Genomic DNA, 15,916 nt, shown 5'->3' on the forward strand with positions numbered 1-15,916 from the left:
AACATAATATTGATAAATGACTTTTAATGATGCCATGATTACTATTATAACTATAATTGTTTTTTTTTTTGTACTAAGTTTTTGAACATATATTTTTTTTAAATATCCGATTTAGAGTAATTTTTAAACAATATAAATGTATTTTAACAAATTTCTTTTAATATATGCAAATATTCTTCATTATTTTCATTTGAAATTTCCTAAAGACCAGTTGATTTAATGTCAAGTTTATTAATTTGAAAACGAAATATTTGAATTACTGTATTAAAATTAATTATTTGTACCCTAATAAACAAATGGTCATTTTCAATTGGCCAATTTAAATTAAAGGTGTCTTTATGGTTAATTTTAATACGAATAGACATCTTTTCTCGTGGTAAATTGAGTTTTTAAATAAATAGGTTTGAACCAACGCAGCACTAATGTTATCCCTATCAGGATCTGTATCGGGAATCTGTATTTGCGGTGCAAACTGTGTTTCTGCTGGTTTTCTGTGCTTGGCCAACTGTCAAGCGACTGTCAATTGTTAATTAAATGAATACCCTCGCCAGCTGCTGCCGCCGAGTTCAGTTGATTTGTTTGACCGAGCTAAATCTGTAGCTATCGCAACAAATATATATATCGTCTGGCTTTTGGGACCAAACCTTCGAGGCTGTCACACAAACTCAGTTGTGCACACACTTCTGCAGATACATTTATTGCAAAAGTTTGCTGCGACAGCATCTAATTTGTGTAAGCTTTATGTTAATGTTGTTACGGCCTTGACAGTTTTATTGCCCGAACTAATAACTTAATTGACAATTCGGACTCTAGGGGGAGGCACACTTTGCACCTGTTGTGCCTTAATGTGCGTAATTTATGAACTGAAACATAAATAATCGGCTCAATCGATGCTGCACAATTTGATTTATTAATTTTCGACATTGCGTTGGGTCTCCACTGACCGAATAATCCGATAAATGCCGGAAAGTATGCCATGTATTTGGGATTTGTGCGGATTTCCTATGTGTCGGATCCTCCCATAATCTGTAAAATATCCAAGAATATATTTATCACATCCATGTAGAGATTGATGGCTGCGAATATGTATTCCTCTGGACTTATGGAGTACCTGTGTCTACCGCCCATCATCAGTTGAGTGTCGTAAACTAAATAAACGGAAAACAGCAGGGCGCTAATGGATGCATATACGTAGGTGAACAGACCACCGCCCACGAAAATGGTCAAAATGCCGAAAAGCATCAGAATAATCAGGGAGCTCAATAGGATGCCGCCCAACATGGTGAAATCGTAACGGGTTTGTAGTGCAAATAGAGTGAGTCCCAGGCAAACTGCAGCCGTAATCACAACGGCTATGAAAATCTCCATCGGTGCATAGCGACACGCAGCTATGGCCAGTAAAAAGGATTCGGCTATTGTGAAGGCGGACAAGAAGAGAAGGTTCAACGGCGATCGACGACGGAGATTCTCGTTGCAAGCCAAGGTCACCAGTATAGCCACGACCGTAAACAGGGCCAAAAGGAACATCCAAGTGCTGTTAGCCACCCCTAATCGCACCTGCTTGTCTATTGTAAGGGCCGTGATCACCACCAGTGACGTAATCATTTGCAGCAGCAGAATGAGGTACACCTTCCGAACGAACCCACGGCGGATGCTGCTGTTGCAGAGCTCCAAATCCTTGTCCTGACCTTCTGGTTCGATGCCCGATCCGTAGGCTTCATATCTTCCCAACGGAATGCTCTCCGCCTGGTGGCTCCGATTTCCATACTGCTGCACTGGTTCTCCTACAACCTGCATTCTGGATATCACTCTTCAACTGGCTTTTTTTTTTTATAAATTTCAATATGATATGATATTAATAAAGGTAATGTAACTGGTATTTTGTACTTGACAGAAATGTGACAAAAAAATGATTTTTTATATAATTTTAAATCACGATAAAGCAGATTGTACTGCGATTACCAACAGCATGCATTTGGCTTAAATTATTATTACTATTAATAAAAGTATTTATTTGCAAGCCTTATTAAAGATTATTTAAAAAAAAATGCATTAATGTATAATGGTAGTATATATTAAAAGCATTAACAACTTTTTTAACTAGTCAAGTTATGAGTTGTTCAATAAAATGTTTATTGACTACCAATTTGGGTTTTTCGCATAAATGAAAAAACTAACTAAAACTATTGACAATTACTAAGAACTTATAGCCACTTTCAGCTTGTTGGGCCAATAGTTTATGGCTTGATCTTGCCTGTGGTTGGATTAAGCAGCAACAACTATAACAGGTGTTGCCTTCCCGCCCGGAACTCATCCCCATCTACCCCTCTCTCTCTAGCTTCTGCGCCTTGAATGCGATGAGAATTCAGCAAAAGTTGAGAGCTTCCCGTAGGTTTTTTTCAGATTGGATGAAAGCGAAACGTTGTGCTCAGTACTTTCGGCTCCTTTGTGGGCTGGAGTGGCCGAAATAAAACCGAGTGGGGACTGCACTTGGCATTTTCTGATTGCCTGGCCCCCCCCAATTTGACGTAGTTCTCTGTGGCAACCAAAGCCGGGCTTTTCGTACCCAACTCGAACCGAAATAGGGAACATAAAAAGCCTTTTATACGTACGGTTTTGGTGAATATTTAAAGGGACGAAATTAGCCAAATTCTCGACAGAAATTACCTTGACATTTGGCAGAGCAAGTGGGCTTGCTGTTCATATGTGGGTTTTGCCAATTGGGCCTAAACTCGGGATACTTTTGTTGGTACATATCAACCAAAGTGGCATTTAGTCCTGGCCGTATAGGCCAGGATATAGCACTCAAATCCTACCGTGGGCACGGCACATGTTGCGTTTTAAAGTTGAGCACCGCACCATCCACTTTTTAAAGCCCTAAGCTTTTGTCAAACAACTATCAACAAGTTTTGCTTTTTTGTCTGCTTTATTTTTGTTTTTTTATTTTTGTTTTTTGAGGTTGTCGGAGGAGTTAATCCCCGAGCCGAAGTGCGTCACGTGTCCGCAGATTTTCCCCCGAAAATGGCTAATGAAAACAGCCCTAGTCAAAACAGAAACCAGAATGGGGCAGCACAAAAGGGAAAAAAGGGCGGTAGGCACTTTCAAGACTGGGCGTGGCCGGCAGACATCTATCAACACTTTTAAACTTTAAATGAGTTTTCTAGCGACATAAACTTTGCCTGGTTGGGCCCGAAAAATCACACAGAAAAAAACAGATACAAAAACTACAAAAGCCGCTGCACAGGAAAAAAAAAAATTTATATAAACATAACTTATTTTATTTTGTTGTGATATATTTTCAGAGCGCAACGAGGCTGAAAATAACTCATTCTCATAATAAATTTCAGTAACCAGTAGTTTTTGGTAAAATCTCTTTATGTTTTTTTTTGATGCTTATATCATATTAATTTCAAATATGAAAATAAGTAACTGACAATGAAAAGATATTTTTTTTCTGCGTGAAAAAGAATGACTAGTTGAACCACAAAATCGATAACAAAAGACCAAGAGCTAAACGCTGGTCAAAAGTACAGTAAATGGGCAAAATATATAAATGGACCACAAGCCAGTGATTCTGGCTCAACAAATGCTAAACAAGCCATGAACAAACCAACAACGAACTGCGAAAAAGCACTGACCAGCAACAAAATATTACGCTGTATATACGATATTTACTTATTTAGGGGAGGGCCATTGCAGTTTAATCTATGCAAATCCACAAGAAATCTTCTTTTGGGGATTTTAAGTTGATAAAAGTGTGCTGCAGCCATTTCAGTCCGTTTGATGGCAATGTTGGAAGACCAACGACAAAAACCCCCAAACGAAAACAGGACAAGAAATGGTTGTGATTGTGTGCGTGTGCTGGCACACGGATACACACAGGCACAATCACACATATTAATAGAGTACAACACTCCATGATTCGTGTGAATTTTCGAGCGCATTTCTTTTGTTTTATGCATTATTACGTTATATTTTTATGTATATTTTTATTTCATTTTTGTTTTTTTCTTATTGTATTTTTGTGCTGGGCTGTGGGGTCCCAGAGCCATTCACTCAAGAACATCAACCCTTCACCGGGGTCGTTAAAATTTACAATTCACCAAGGGCAAGAAACTTCACTGCACCAGAATTCGTTGGCCTTGTTTCTGATGCAGTCAGTTGGCTTTCTTTGGCGGTGCCACAATTAATTTTTAATTTTGGAAAAACATTTGCCGTTGAGTTGCAGTCATGTCTGTCTTTACTTTAAAATTAAAAACATTAATAGAATATTATTCCAGAAACCATAATCCCTTAAAGGCATTTTTTCATTAAAATGTAAATTATCTTGGGACTTCTAGAGAGTACATCAACATGCTACAAGACAACAACATTTTTGGTCAATCTAAATTGCGAAATGATGCAAATTTTTTTCCTGTCCTGAGATGAACAAAATATGATGCACAAGCATTTAAGCTATGAGAATAGCTATTGTAATTTTTACATTTTAAAGAGACTGGCTTTTTTCCGAAAAATCTTTGTACTATATATTTTCGGCTAAAATTCCAGAGTTTTATTAGAAAAGTTGCCTTGTGAGTTTTGCCAACTCTATATTGGAGTCACTGAATTCTTTGTACATTTTAAGCAGCCCGACACCTTTCAGCCCAGTTGATACACAATATTTTTGTGTGGATGCTCAGCATTTGCATTTTGCATTCGCATGGCTTTGGAGCCGGGGCTTGTGTCATGCAAATTGGCAGCTTAATGCCCCTTTTCGGTTCAATGACTCCATGCTGAATCGACTGAGATGTGGATGTGTGGAAAAGTGTTTAATATGCTGCACATACAGCTCGCCGGCGGCTGCTTGCAGTTCACAATTTTCAGCTAGACTGCTGCGACTGGAGCGCAAATATTGTTCAAGCTAGCAAAAATATTTGCCAATAAACACCACACGCACACAGGAGACAGAGCAAGAGACCGAAATGGAGGCGAAAGTGGCAAAGTTTAACCACAAAATGTCCGTAAAGTTCATGGCCATTGGCTCATCATCGAAGGCACTCAGACAGAAGGATCCAGGATCCTTGGTCCTTGGTCCAGGCGGCTGCAGAGACGAGGGACAATCAGTCAGTGACAGGACGAACAGCTGCTCCTTGTCCTCCGTAGATGTCCATATGCAGTTTTAGCCAAGTTATGCTCTTTTGGCCCCTAATAAGTGCAGGGAATTTGGGGAATTTATGTTTGAGCCAAACTCTTGTTTAATTCAATTTTAACTTTGCCTTATATCGGCCACGTTGACACTTATTTGTTGGGTTATTTTTCGGGGGGTTTTCATTTAATTGAAATTCATTTTGCAGCTGCCTTCTGGCGTTCTCTGTTCGATATCGCATTTATTTTAATTGCTCTGTGGCCGAACCGTTTTCTTTATGCTTACAACTTTAAATGCCCACAAAAATGCAGCCAAATGGTATTTTGTTTCTCAGTGGTTTGTTTTAGTTTGAGGTCTTTTATTATTTGGTTTCATTTTACTATTCATTTAATCCCTTATTGCAACAAACTGATGACTAATGCTTATCCCTTGGGGCCGTAAAAAGGAAAGGAAAGTAGATGGGAAAATTGTAAATCAATCGACAGCACATTGAACACTTCAGCTCACACTGATAGATAATAGGCTTTGTTGTGCAACTAAAAGGCTTTATTTTGTTTTTAATTTTAAATAAATTGGTTTTGGGTTTTGTAAAGGGATTATATTTGTTAAAGGCAAAAAACAAAAGTGTTGGATTGCCGACGGCTTAGCTTAATGTTTTAAACTTTATACACTCTCCGCATAAATTGACCTTAAAAATGTAAGTGGAAACCAATAGGGACTCAAAAAGACAATAATATTATTATATGATTAATTTTCATGGAATGCTTTACCGAAAAGGTTTCTTAAAACTTTACCTGCGAAACACACACTCTCGGGATTGTATCCTACGTACTTGCGCGAAATGCCAGAAACACTATTGCAAAGCAATTGCTTTTGGGATTTATTTTATTTGGGTTTTTGAGTTTCACAAAAATAAGCGAAATTTTCCGCGCATTTGTTCGCATGCATGCATGAATAAATATTTTATTGCATACGAGCACTTGGGGGTCGTTGGTTCTTCGTACTTTTTGAATTGTTTCAGGGAAAGCTCATAACAAGAAAGTTTTGTTTTTAGGATTATTATAGTTGGGACTGTTGGATGCTCATATCAGAAAGCACAATTTGTTGACAAACTGGATTGCAGTACAGTAAACTGAATTACCCGCACATTCAGAAACCGAAATGTGGACTTGTTAAAATCCCAAAGTAATTCGCGGCGATGACCCATATCGTTAAGCTAACTATACTTTATTGAAGCTGTGAAACTACCTTAAGTTCGAATAAAATGTCTACAATGGTTAATGTGTTTACTCTGCTGGATTTCGAAAATTTGCCTTTGTGTTGGCAAGTTTTGTGGCAATCTGAGCCACACAAAAATGACAAATGCGGGGGCCAAAATGCCCCAGAACTTTTTAAGTTGACGCCCTTTTTCTGGCTGACATTTCCTTTTAGCTTTAAATGGAATCATAAAGCTTCTGGTAACAAAATGTTTGTTTCAGTTTTTTTTGTGTTATTTTGGTAAAGGGCACAAAGAGTGGCTGAAAGTACGCCCACTGCATGGTTTTTACGCCGTTCACTATGCACTGCAGAAAATTATACTTGATGTTTATCCTTTAATCATCAAGATTTAAGTTTTAGAATGGATTTTTACAAATGTGCATTCAGTTATTTATTTTTTAAGGAATGAAATCCTCAAACTTGTTTTTAAAGGTGCACAATAGTTAAGATACTATTATTTTAATTAGATGTACTTTTTTTTTTAAAGTTCGTAAAGTAAAATATGCAAGAGTAAAGTACCAAAAATAAAGACAAATTAACCATATCCCATAGTTTGTTGTGATATGGCAGTACAAAGAGCTGAACTGGAAATGTAATTCGCAAATTGTGCTCAATTCTTTTCCTGTTAGTGCAGTCGTCCGTACACTCACACTAGCATTCAGAACGCACGGAGCGTACTCCGATTACAACGCCAAGTCGTCGCGGCAGTTGGTTGCTCATACGCAGCGTTGTCGTCGGGCGGATTTCTGCATTAATTAGAGCAACGGTTGCGCGGCAGCGAAATGAGTAGCGAATCGCGTGCCCGGTTGCATGCAAGCGTGTCGAGTCGCCCGACTTGACTCCATGCGGCAATTAAAACGCTGCAATCGAATATTCATTAAAACACAATTTGCAGTGAAAACACATCTGGTATTTCGGCATTATGGCAGATTACGGCAGGGCGGAGCAGGTGGACACGGACTTCCTTTGACAGCAGCCTTCGCCGAAACGAGTCTAAAAATTCGCACAGCTGTGCCAAAATTGCGAATAGTGCCGTGAGCGTAGCACAAGTTTTGCAAAAAGCGAGAAACTTAAGCGGCAAGAATTGTATTCAAAAAGGACGCGCGCTTAATTTGGACAGTTGAAAAGTTTCGGGGGCATCACAAATCTGCTGGCATAATTATTATGAATTATGCAGCAAATAACTTGGCTCTGCTAATGGACTTGGCCCAGGGCCAGACCCGAGACTTTGTGTTACCCGTAACCCCGGCGAAGGTAGTGCAACTAATTGACAAATGATGATAAAGTGTCTCGGACAGTCCTGCAAGGGCGGACTTCACTCGTCCGTACTTTTCGCCCGCCTTATGGCACAATATTTTCTTAACGTGACCGAGTCCGAGTCCGGGAATTCCGTTCGTCTTGGCCGCACTTTTAAGGTCTGGTAAAAGCTTTGTTTGTGCTGACGGAAACGGATGTTAACTGCCAGAGTGAATGGCCGCTGACAAGGCGTTCGAAGGGTAGGTCCTGGGTGTCCTACAGGGTCCCATGTGCGGGGATATTCCCACCTGTTCGGCACCGGCCTGAATAAATATTTGACCAGGCTGTGCCCTCGGCCAGGGTATCAAATGTTCGCCAGTCGACCGGCACTTGACCAGCTTGATTTATGGAGTGCCAAAATGCGTTTACCTTGACTTCGCTCACACCCCCGTCATGTTGACTTTAAAGCGTCAAATTAAAAATCCCATTAAATGAAATATTCAACAAGGGTTTGCGTTTGCCCCAAATATCGACCCCTCTCGTCCACTGAATTATGCAGGGCGTCGCGGGAGTTACCATCTCACAAAACATAATTGCGAATATTTTAATCATCTCCACATCCCATCCCCCTCGCAGCTCGCATTTTTCGCAGCTGAAGTGCCACAAATTCGGAATATTTTCATGCCTATCTGCAGTGCCAAAAATAAATGCGGTCCCGTCACCTGCTAAGTGTCCTATAAAATATTTCCGCCGCTGACACCGGGCCATATCTAAAATTTGTGGCGTGATTTATCAAGCTTTTTTTTTTTTTTGGTTTTACGTTCGTATAGAGACATTGTTGGAAATTGAGCCGGTCACTTTAAACTTTTTGACGGGGATTTAAGAGAGTGACAAATTGTAAAATTGTGTGCTGAGAAGACATTGTTTCACTTATGGGATTTCTTGTTTCCAATGAAAATATTTTTAGGTGGCAGATTTTTAAATTGTAGCAAAAGCAAAAGTTAAATATCCCCCTCTTTAGTTGATAATTAAACAGTAAGACCTTTTTTTTACGTTATCCTTTGGCATTTTTCTGGTCCATTAACAAAGGTAAGATATCTTTTACTTTGCCTTATTTATGCGCTAAAATATTTCAGGCTGAAAATGAACTTTTTCGCATTCTGGCTTTCCCCACTTAATTGGCCTAATTTCTATGTATAATTAAAAATTTTTTGTACTCCTTTTGTAAATTTGAAACCTCTGCAAAAGGACGAATAAATTGGCTCAATTTAAGTCTCTAGGGCAAGTGGGTAAATATTTCTGCTCAGACATTCCCAACGGGGAAATGTAACAATGCTGTTTGTGATAGCAGTGCCTGTCATGCACTGTACAAAATACTTAATTTTCAATAATTTTTAAAATTGCTTTTCATTACAATTCCATATATACTCACTGATTGCTATTCCATGCTTTTGGTTTGATAAATATTATTTCATGTTTAAGATAATGTGACATGGCTACTGGTATATGGATATGATGCGTTCTCTGCTAATCAGCTTAAGAATTTATCATATATTAGCATTTCCCATTAATTTACTATTATTCTGTGCGCGTGTGTGGGCCTCTGCTGATATCTGAATTGCCATGAAGTACCCTTCCCCCAAGTTTCCTGGGGTCCCTGTGCGTGCCTGCCATTTAATTAACTGCACAGACAACATTTTCAATCTCTGCTCCACTCGACTCCACTTCGCAACCCGATTTCGATGTGATTGCGCATTGCGAATGGAAATGGCAGTCCGAAATGCTGTTATAATAACGCAAACAAGCTGTTGGGCTTACAAAATCTAATCCCCTTGTCCGTCTGTATGTCGGCGGCACTAAAAACTAATTGAAATTGCCATATTTCATGTATAATATACGAGAGCAAGGCTTTATGGAATCTTCAGCCGTATCATAAAATTTGATAATGCCATTCAGATTTTCACAGCATTAGCAGGATGTCTTCTGCCTGTGGATACGAAATGGAACACTTTTGAGGGGGAATCATAAAGACAACGATTTAAGCCTTGCATCACAAAAATGTTCAGAAAAAAGCCGAAAAGCCTTGATCCTGATTTCGCAACAAAGTTTCCTGAATTTAAAAAAAAATAAAGCTTTTTCCCCATAACAATGAAAACAATGAACCCAATATCGATTGGAAAGATTTTTTTTCCCACATTGGCAGAAAATGGATGATTTAACCCCTTATGAAGAATTGGCTTACAATTGAATTTGAGTTTCGATAACTTGGCTCGCCAGCTGTGCATTACAGTGCCTCGCTTGGCTGTAGGTGTTCTCTTGGACAAACAATTAGTAATTTGTCAAAAAGAAAGCAATACAACCCTTTTTGAACTGTTAAAATAAAAAAAAAAAGATTTCTCAATTATTTCGACAAAAACAATAGGTAACTCCTAAAAAAAATGAAAACACTTTAACCTTGACATAGTATAAAATCAAAATCAAAGTGAAGCAACAAAAGCATAATAAAATGCATAGTTATATAATAAAATATGCGAGACATATTATTTGAAAGAGCCATTTGAATATTTCGCGACATTAGAAAGAAAGCAGTATAGATGAATGCGGCGAAAATCCCGGCCTTTTTAGCAGACAATATCCAGGCGATAAGGATCGCAGGGATCGTATCCCTTGCCCCGCCTCGGAATCTGGGATAATATTGGAGGAGGTCCGTCCAGCAGGAACTTACGCTTCCTTTGGAAATCATTCAAGCCATCTTCTCCGGCCACTTTGGCCGGCTTGGGCCTTGGCCTCTTGTCCTTACCCTCTTGCGGATTCCATGGGCGGACCAGTGTGCCCTTCTTCTGCAGGTACTTGATCATGTTGATGCCCTTCTTCTTGGTCTCCAGCGCGTCCTTCTCCGCCTGTCTGGCCGCCTTGGCTGCATCCTCGGCGGGCTTGAGGAACCGCTTGGGGAAGCGCACTGGTATCGGTTCGGCTTTGACACCTTTTGGCTTACCAACGCCGGCGGCGGGGAATCCTTTCCAGATTCCGCCGCCCATGCCTCCAAAGCCTCCTCCCGGTCCTCCTGGACCTCCAGGTCCTCCAGGACCTCCCATTCTTCGTCCTTTTCCGCCGCCGAAGATGCCGCCACCTCCACCGGCACCTCCACCGCCGCCTCCACCCCCCCAAGCTCCAGGCACGCGGGGTCTGCCGCAGGGCAACGGATTGGGTCCGTGAGGGCCACCGCCCATCAGTCCGAAGACCCCATCCTCGAAGACCCCCTCACCGGGCAGTCCGAAGGCCGTGCCCATGTAGCGATCACCCACGGCGCAGTCGAAGCCTCTGTAGTAAGGTGGCACCCGGATGGGATACTCCGGCGGCAGGGGCAACTGGTCCTTCTTGGAGGTCTGGGTGCCATGGTTCACGGTTTCCGGCGGCGGTGGCTGGCAAGGCTGCTCCGTTCCCGCCGGCGGGGTGACATCGAAGTCGAACTCCATGTCGCTTTCGCTGGTGTCCGTGAGCACCAGGTGGTCGCCAGCCGGAGGGATGCAGTGACGCCGGCACTCCCTGTCCAGAGCCCTCTGCAGGTGGACCTTTTCGACGGGATGCCGGCAGCTGCACATCATCAGGGTCTGGTGGCAGGTGCACTTGTGGAAGCCCTTGTCCTTAAGCTTCCGCTTGATCTCGCGCAGGGCCACCGCCAGTTCGCTCTTCACAATCCGGAAGGTGATGGGTCTCTGGCGCACTCCCAAGGGCGTAAGCGGCCGCAGGGTGATGAAGATCTCGCCATTCTTCTTGCTGATATTGAGCACCGGCGAGGCCAACTCCTTTTCCCGCCCCAACGTTTCCGTGTCCTTGCACTTGGCGAAGGCCGTCTCCTGGGCAGGTCGGTCCAGAAAGAACTTCATCAGGCGCTTGATCGGCTTGCGAATGGCCCCCGGTCGCCAGCCCAGCTTCTTGGCCTCCCAGCTTTTGCTCCAGGCCCAGCCATGTCGACGTGAGACGAATCCCGACTGCAGGACACACTGCCTGTGTCTGCTGGAGAACTGGCCCTTGTTGTTGGGCGGTACATAGGGCGCCTTACGTGGCGCCCGGCTCTCGCCCTTCTTGGGCTCCGCCTTAGCGGGCCTGTCCGCCTTGGGCACCGCCCGATCACAGTTCTCGTCCAGCTCGGACATCTTCTTGGTGTCCTTGATGTCGTAGAGATCGCGCAGCTCCGAGAAGACCTTGGCCAGGTAGGGGCGACAGTCGTCGGAGCTCTTGTTCACCACGCAGTAGTCCTCGGATTCCTTGGGCTCCACCTTGGGGCACTTGGGTCCCGGCTGGTCGCTCTTGAAGATGTCGGCGCACAGCTTGCGGATGCGACAGTGGGCACACATCTTGCCGAACTTGCAGGTGCAGCGGCAGGGCGGACACTCCTCGTCCTCGGCGGCCGTGTTCTTCTCCCTGTTGGCCTTGTCGCAGGGATCCACGCAGTAGTCGTCCAAGGTGGCTGGCCCCTTGCCCAGGTACTCGAGCAGGATCTGGTCCGCCGACAGCTTCTTCTCCCTGTGCCGCTCCTCCACCACGGGCATCGGCTTGATGCCACACTTGGGGCACGCCGCGAACTTCGGCAGCCACGACATGTTGGTCAGGCAGACCGGACAGAAGCGGATGGGCTTGATGTCCGGCGGCTGGCCGTCGCAGTCGGCTATGGGCACCGGATTGAGGTTCTTGTCGCAAAAATCCGGCTCCTGATCTTCGACGGCGGGCAGGTAGGCGAAGCACGGCTTGTCCGGCTTCGCTGGCAGCTCCATAAACGCGGGCGGTTCTGGCTGACACCAGCAGGGATTCATCCCAAAGTTGTTCACCTCGTCAGGATCACGACAAGGAGGCTTGGGCAGAGGCATACCCGTCCGCCTGGTTATCGTATCGATCATCTGCTCGTACTCAATGGCCATTTTCTGAATGGGATAGGGTAAGCATTATTAAGTGACTATAATTGGAAAAGTACTAACCTTTAGTTCACAGCAGGCTGGGATGCCGGATCCGTTGTCCGTCATCATATTGAAGGGCTTAATGCCGCCTCCCTGGCTGCGATATCGATCCAGGTCCAGTTTGAGGCGCTCATCCCCCTCCTCCTCCTCCAAATCATTGCGACATGGCTCGCAGGCACTGGGACACACCTGCGACTCGCCCATCACGAACATGATGTCCTGTGGATTGATACTCCTGTCCATATTGCGACTACATACGGTTTCAGGTTCGCTAAAAAATGGGATTTAAAAATGGCTTGGGTTAGATAAAGCAGGAAGAGATCTTAAATTAAATTATACTAATTTGAAAGCAGGAAAGAGATCTTAAATTAAATAATTAAACCAGAATATAATTATTTTGATATACTCCCTTCACTTACTCAGCGATGCACATGATGACCAGTCGGCAGAGGAACTCCAACTTGCCGGTCACCTCTCCGGCGGATGCCAGGCTGATGACGTCCGAGTGGAGGATATCGGCCATGTCCTTCTCGATTGTCTCGACCACGCTGGGCGGAAAGGAGGCCTGGCCAGAGCCAATCACCTTTTTGCTGTACGTCACGGTGAAGGCTATGCCGCAGTCGTTCACATTCTTGCGGACCTCCTTCGGCTCCTTTTGGAAGGTGAGACCAGCGCCAGCCTTGAAGTCAGTGACATTGATCTGACTGGGCGTCAGTGGAAATGAAGTCTTAAAAAAGTTGGCAGTGATTTCCAGCTTGGCCGGATTGGTGAACTCCGTTTTGTTGGCCTGCACATTCGTGACAATGACGTCGAATACGAAAATGGGAAGGGGTTCCTTCTCCGGAGGGGCTTTCTTCTCTTTTGGCGGCTCCGGTGGAGGTTCGGCAACAGCAACAGCTACCGACTTCTTCTTGGGTCCCATTTCGAAGACTTAAGCTTATCCTATGGCTTGCAATCTGCTAGTTTTTACTGCCTGTCTGGGCTTTTGGTTGTGGCGGAATTCGATTTCCGCTTATACAAAATTTTTTTACTTTGGATTTTTGAAAGTACTTTTTTATAGACTTACTATACTAAACTTTACAATAAAACTGAGATGGACAGGCAAAACAGTGTTCTGAATATAAAAACAAACCCAACTCTGACCAGACCAAAATGAAATAAAGCTCCCCAACACTTTTGACAGAAATCCAGGGCATGTTTCGTTGGCTCTTTGGTAGCAGGTTTTTAATCGGATTTTTTTAATGAAGATTTCCAGTTATCTGTTGCGATTGACATACTTTATGTGTTTGTTTTGCTTTGATATCAAGAATACGGCTTTAAGCCCCGAATCTACGGCGAGCCCCCTTAAAAATACAACTTGTTTTTCAGAGCGTTCCAAAAAATCAAAATCAAAACACGGATTCGAGAAACGAAGTTTTTATTGTGATATGGGTTAGAGGTGTCAGCTAATCACCTCTCTATCCATCGAGTAGAGTCCTTGCAGGATTCACCCTAATGGCCGTGGCCATGGCCATGTCCAGAGTTGTGGCCTCCAGATCCACCGTGACCCACAGGACCACCGTGTCCGTGTCCTACGGGTCCACCATGGCCCACTGAACCGCCATGGCCCACATTCCCAGAATGGCCAACGGGTCCACCATGACCGACAGGACCACCGTGTCCGTGTCCAACAGGTCCACCATGGCCTCCAAGTTGGCCGGGAGTTGCCTGGACAGCAGCCAGGACGAGCAGGAGGAAGGCGCACGCAGCGAAGAACTTCATTGTTGCAATTTTTGATACAATTTGAGGGGCGACAGGGTCTTTTATATCATAATTTCCAGCGGCTTGCTGGTACCTGTTTTACAATTTTAGTACTTAATTTCTGGTTCTACAATTGTTAATTTATACCTCATATATTTAAAGATGTAGGTGGAGTGATATTTAACAATTAAAAACAGATGTGATTTTTAAATACCGGTCGCTCGCGATAATTTGCATTTGTTTGTGCAAACAACTTTGTTTCTTATTTGTTATTATTTATTATATTGTTCGAATGTAGTATATGTAAATCGTTTAATAAATTCAAAGCCTATTTTCGGGCTTCTATTTCTAAATTTTCTTAGATAAATAAGTTTTTAGCTTGGATAAAATAAATCACAAAGCGGAAGATCTATTCCTTAGGAACTCTCAGCTTTATTTTAATTTTACTGCATGCATTAACATCTTTGACATTTAGTTGTTTTACTGCTGAAACTAGCTATGCTTAATAAAAAACAAAATCAAAATTCGGTTTTAAGAAACTATGTTTTTATTGACGTGTCACTTTCTCATTTATCAGGCTCAGCTTAAGGGTACGGTAGATAATAAACTTGTTGCACTAGTGGCCCTTGCCGTGCTGAGAGGGACCTCCATGGGATGCAGCCCCACCGTGACCCGCAGAACCATGGCCAACAGGAGCTCCATGAGAACCACCGTGTCCAGAATCTCCGTGTCCTCCATGGCCACTGACTCCTGCGGATCCGCCATGTCCTGCCTTCTGGCCTGGATGATCGGGAGATCCCTGGACGGCAGCCAGGGCGAGCAGCAGGAAGGCACACAGAGCGAAGAACTTCATTGTGAACAGTTTGAATACAATCTGAGAGGCGACAACTTCTTTTATACCATCAGCCGCATAGTTTTCTTAGATACCTGTTATTAAACAACTGTTAATGTATAATATAGTTTGTTTTTCAGCAGTGGCAAACAGATGTGCTCATTAAATACCGGTCCCCCGTGCTGTTTTGCATATGGGTTATTATTTTACAAACGGAACCCATTTCTTGAGTCAGAATTTACATACTATATTAATAGCACCTGCTGTTTGGCCTTCCTAATATTTCTGAATAATTAAAGTTTCAACGTGAAGACAACGGCTAATTTTAGATTTTGTATTGGAAATATATAATCTGATTTACAAAATTTAGCAAAAAAAAGCAACAGTTGCTTTTGGTTATAAGTTTTGTCAAGAGCGTTTGGCAGGTTCAATATAAGCACAAAATGAAAATAATGTTAAGTAGTTCAGAGCATAAAAATATCTTTTGTTTTACTACCTTGAAAAGTTCCCCAAAAACTAATTCTTTAAGAAATTTAAACAAGTATGTTGGTATTGTTTTTTGTAAGTGCATCTAGAAAAACCCTTTCACGTTATATAATTTGAATCATTTCTTAATCATAGATATTAAAACATGTTTGATTAAATTTTTAGTCAGCACACATTTAATTTTTAAGTTATGCAGGGTTTTGCTTTAGCACCAATATTATTGTTTGTAAGAAACAGGTTGTTTTAGAATTAACATCCTATCATTAATACCCTCACTCGATACTT

The 15,916-nt window shown here is 42.7% G+C and overlaps 3 protein-coding genes across 3 annotated transcripts; all 3 read right to left on the reverse strand.

Moving 5' to 3' along the window:
* Positions 1-887: 887 nt before the first annotated feature.
* Positions 888-1,881, reverse strand: LOC128261072 (protein lifeguard 1). The gene has a single exon (XM_052994520.1). The coding sequence runs from the start codon at positions 1,795-1,797 to the stop codon at positions 1,003-1,005; it is 795 nt and encodes a 264-aa protein (XP_052850480.1). The 5' UTR covers positions 1,798-1,881; the 3' UTR covers positions 888-1,002.
* Positions 1,882-10,120: 8,239 nt separating this feature from the next.
* LOC128260730 (uncharacterized) lies at positions 10,121-13,735 on the reverse strand. The gene is made up of 3 exons (XM_052993953.1): positions 12,993-13,735; positions 12,595-12,844; positions 10,121-12,540 (listed from the first exon to the last, which is right to left on the reverse strand). Exons 1-3 carry the CDS (start codon positions 13,493-13,495, stop codon positions 10,240-10,242), a joined length of 3,054 nt encoding a protein of 1,017 aa, XP_052849913.1. The 5' UTR covers positions 13,496-13,735; the 3' UTR covers positions 10,121-10,239.
* Positions 13,736-13,973: 238 nt separating this feature from the next.
* On the reverse strand, positions 13,974-14,357 carry LOC128261189 (holotricin-3). Its single transcript, XM_052994744.1, has one exon. The coding sequence runs from the start codon at positions 14,332-14,334 to the stop codon at positions 14,065-14,067; it is 270 nt and encodes an 89-aa protein (XP_052850704.1). The 5' UTR covers positions 14,335-14,357; the 3' UTR covers positions 13,974-14,064.
* Between the last annotated feature and the right edge of the window lie 1,559 nt (positions 14,358-15,916).

This window comes from Drosophila gunungcola, chromosome 3R (genome assembly GCF_025200985.1).
Source record: "Drosophila gunungcola strain Sukarami chromosome 3R, Dgunungcola_SK_2, whole genome shotgun sequence".
In the NCBI taxonomy this organism is placed as follows: Eukaryota; Metazoa; Arthropoda; class Insecta; order Diptera; family Drosophilidae; genus Drosophila; species Drosophila gunungcola.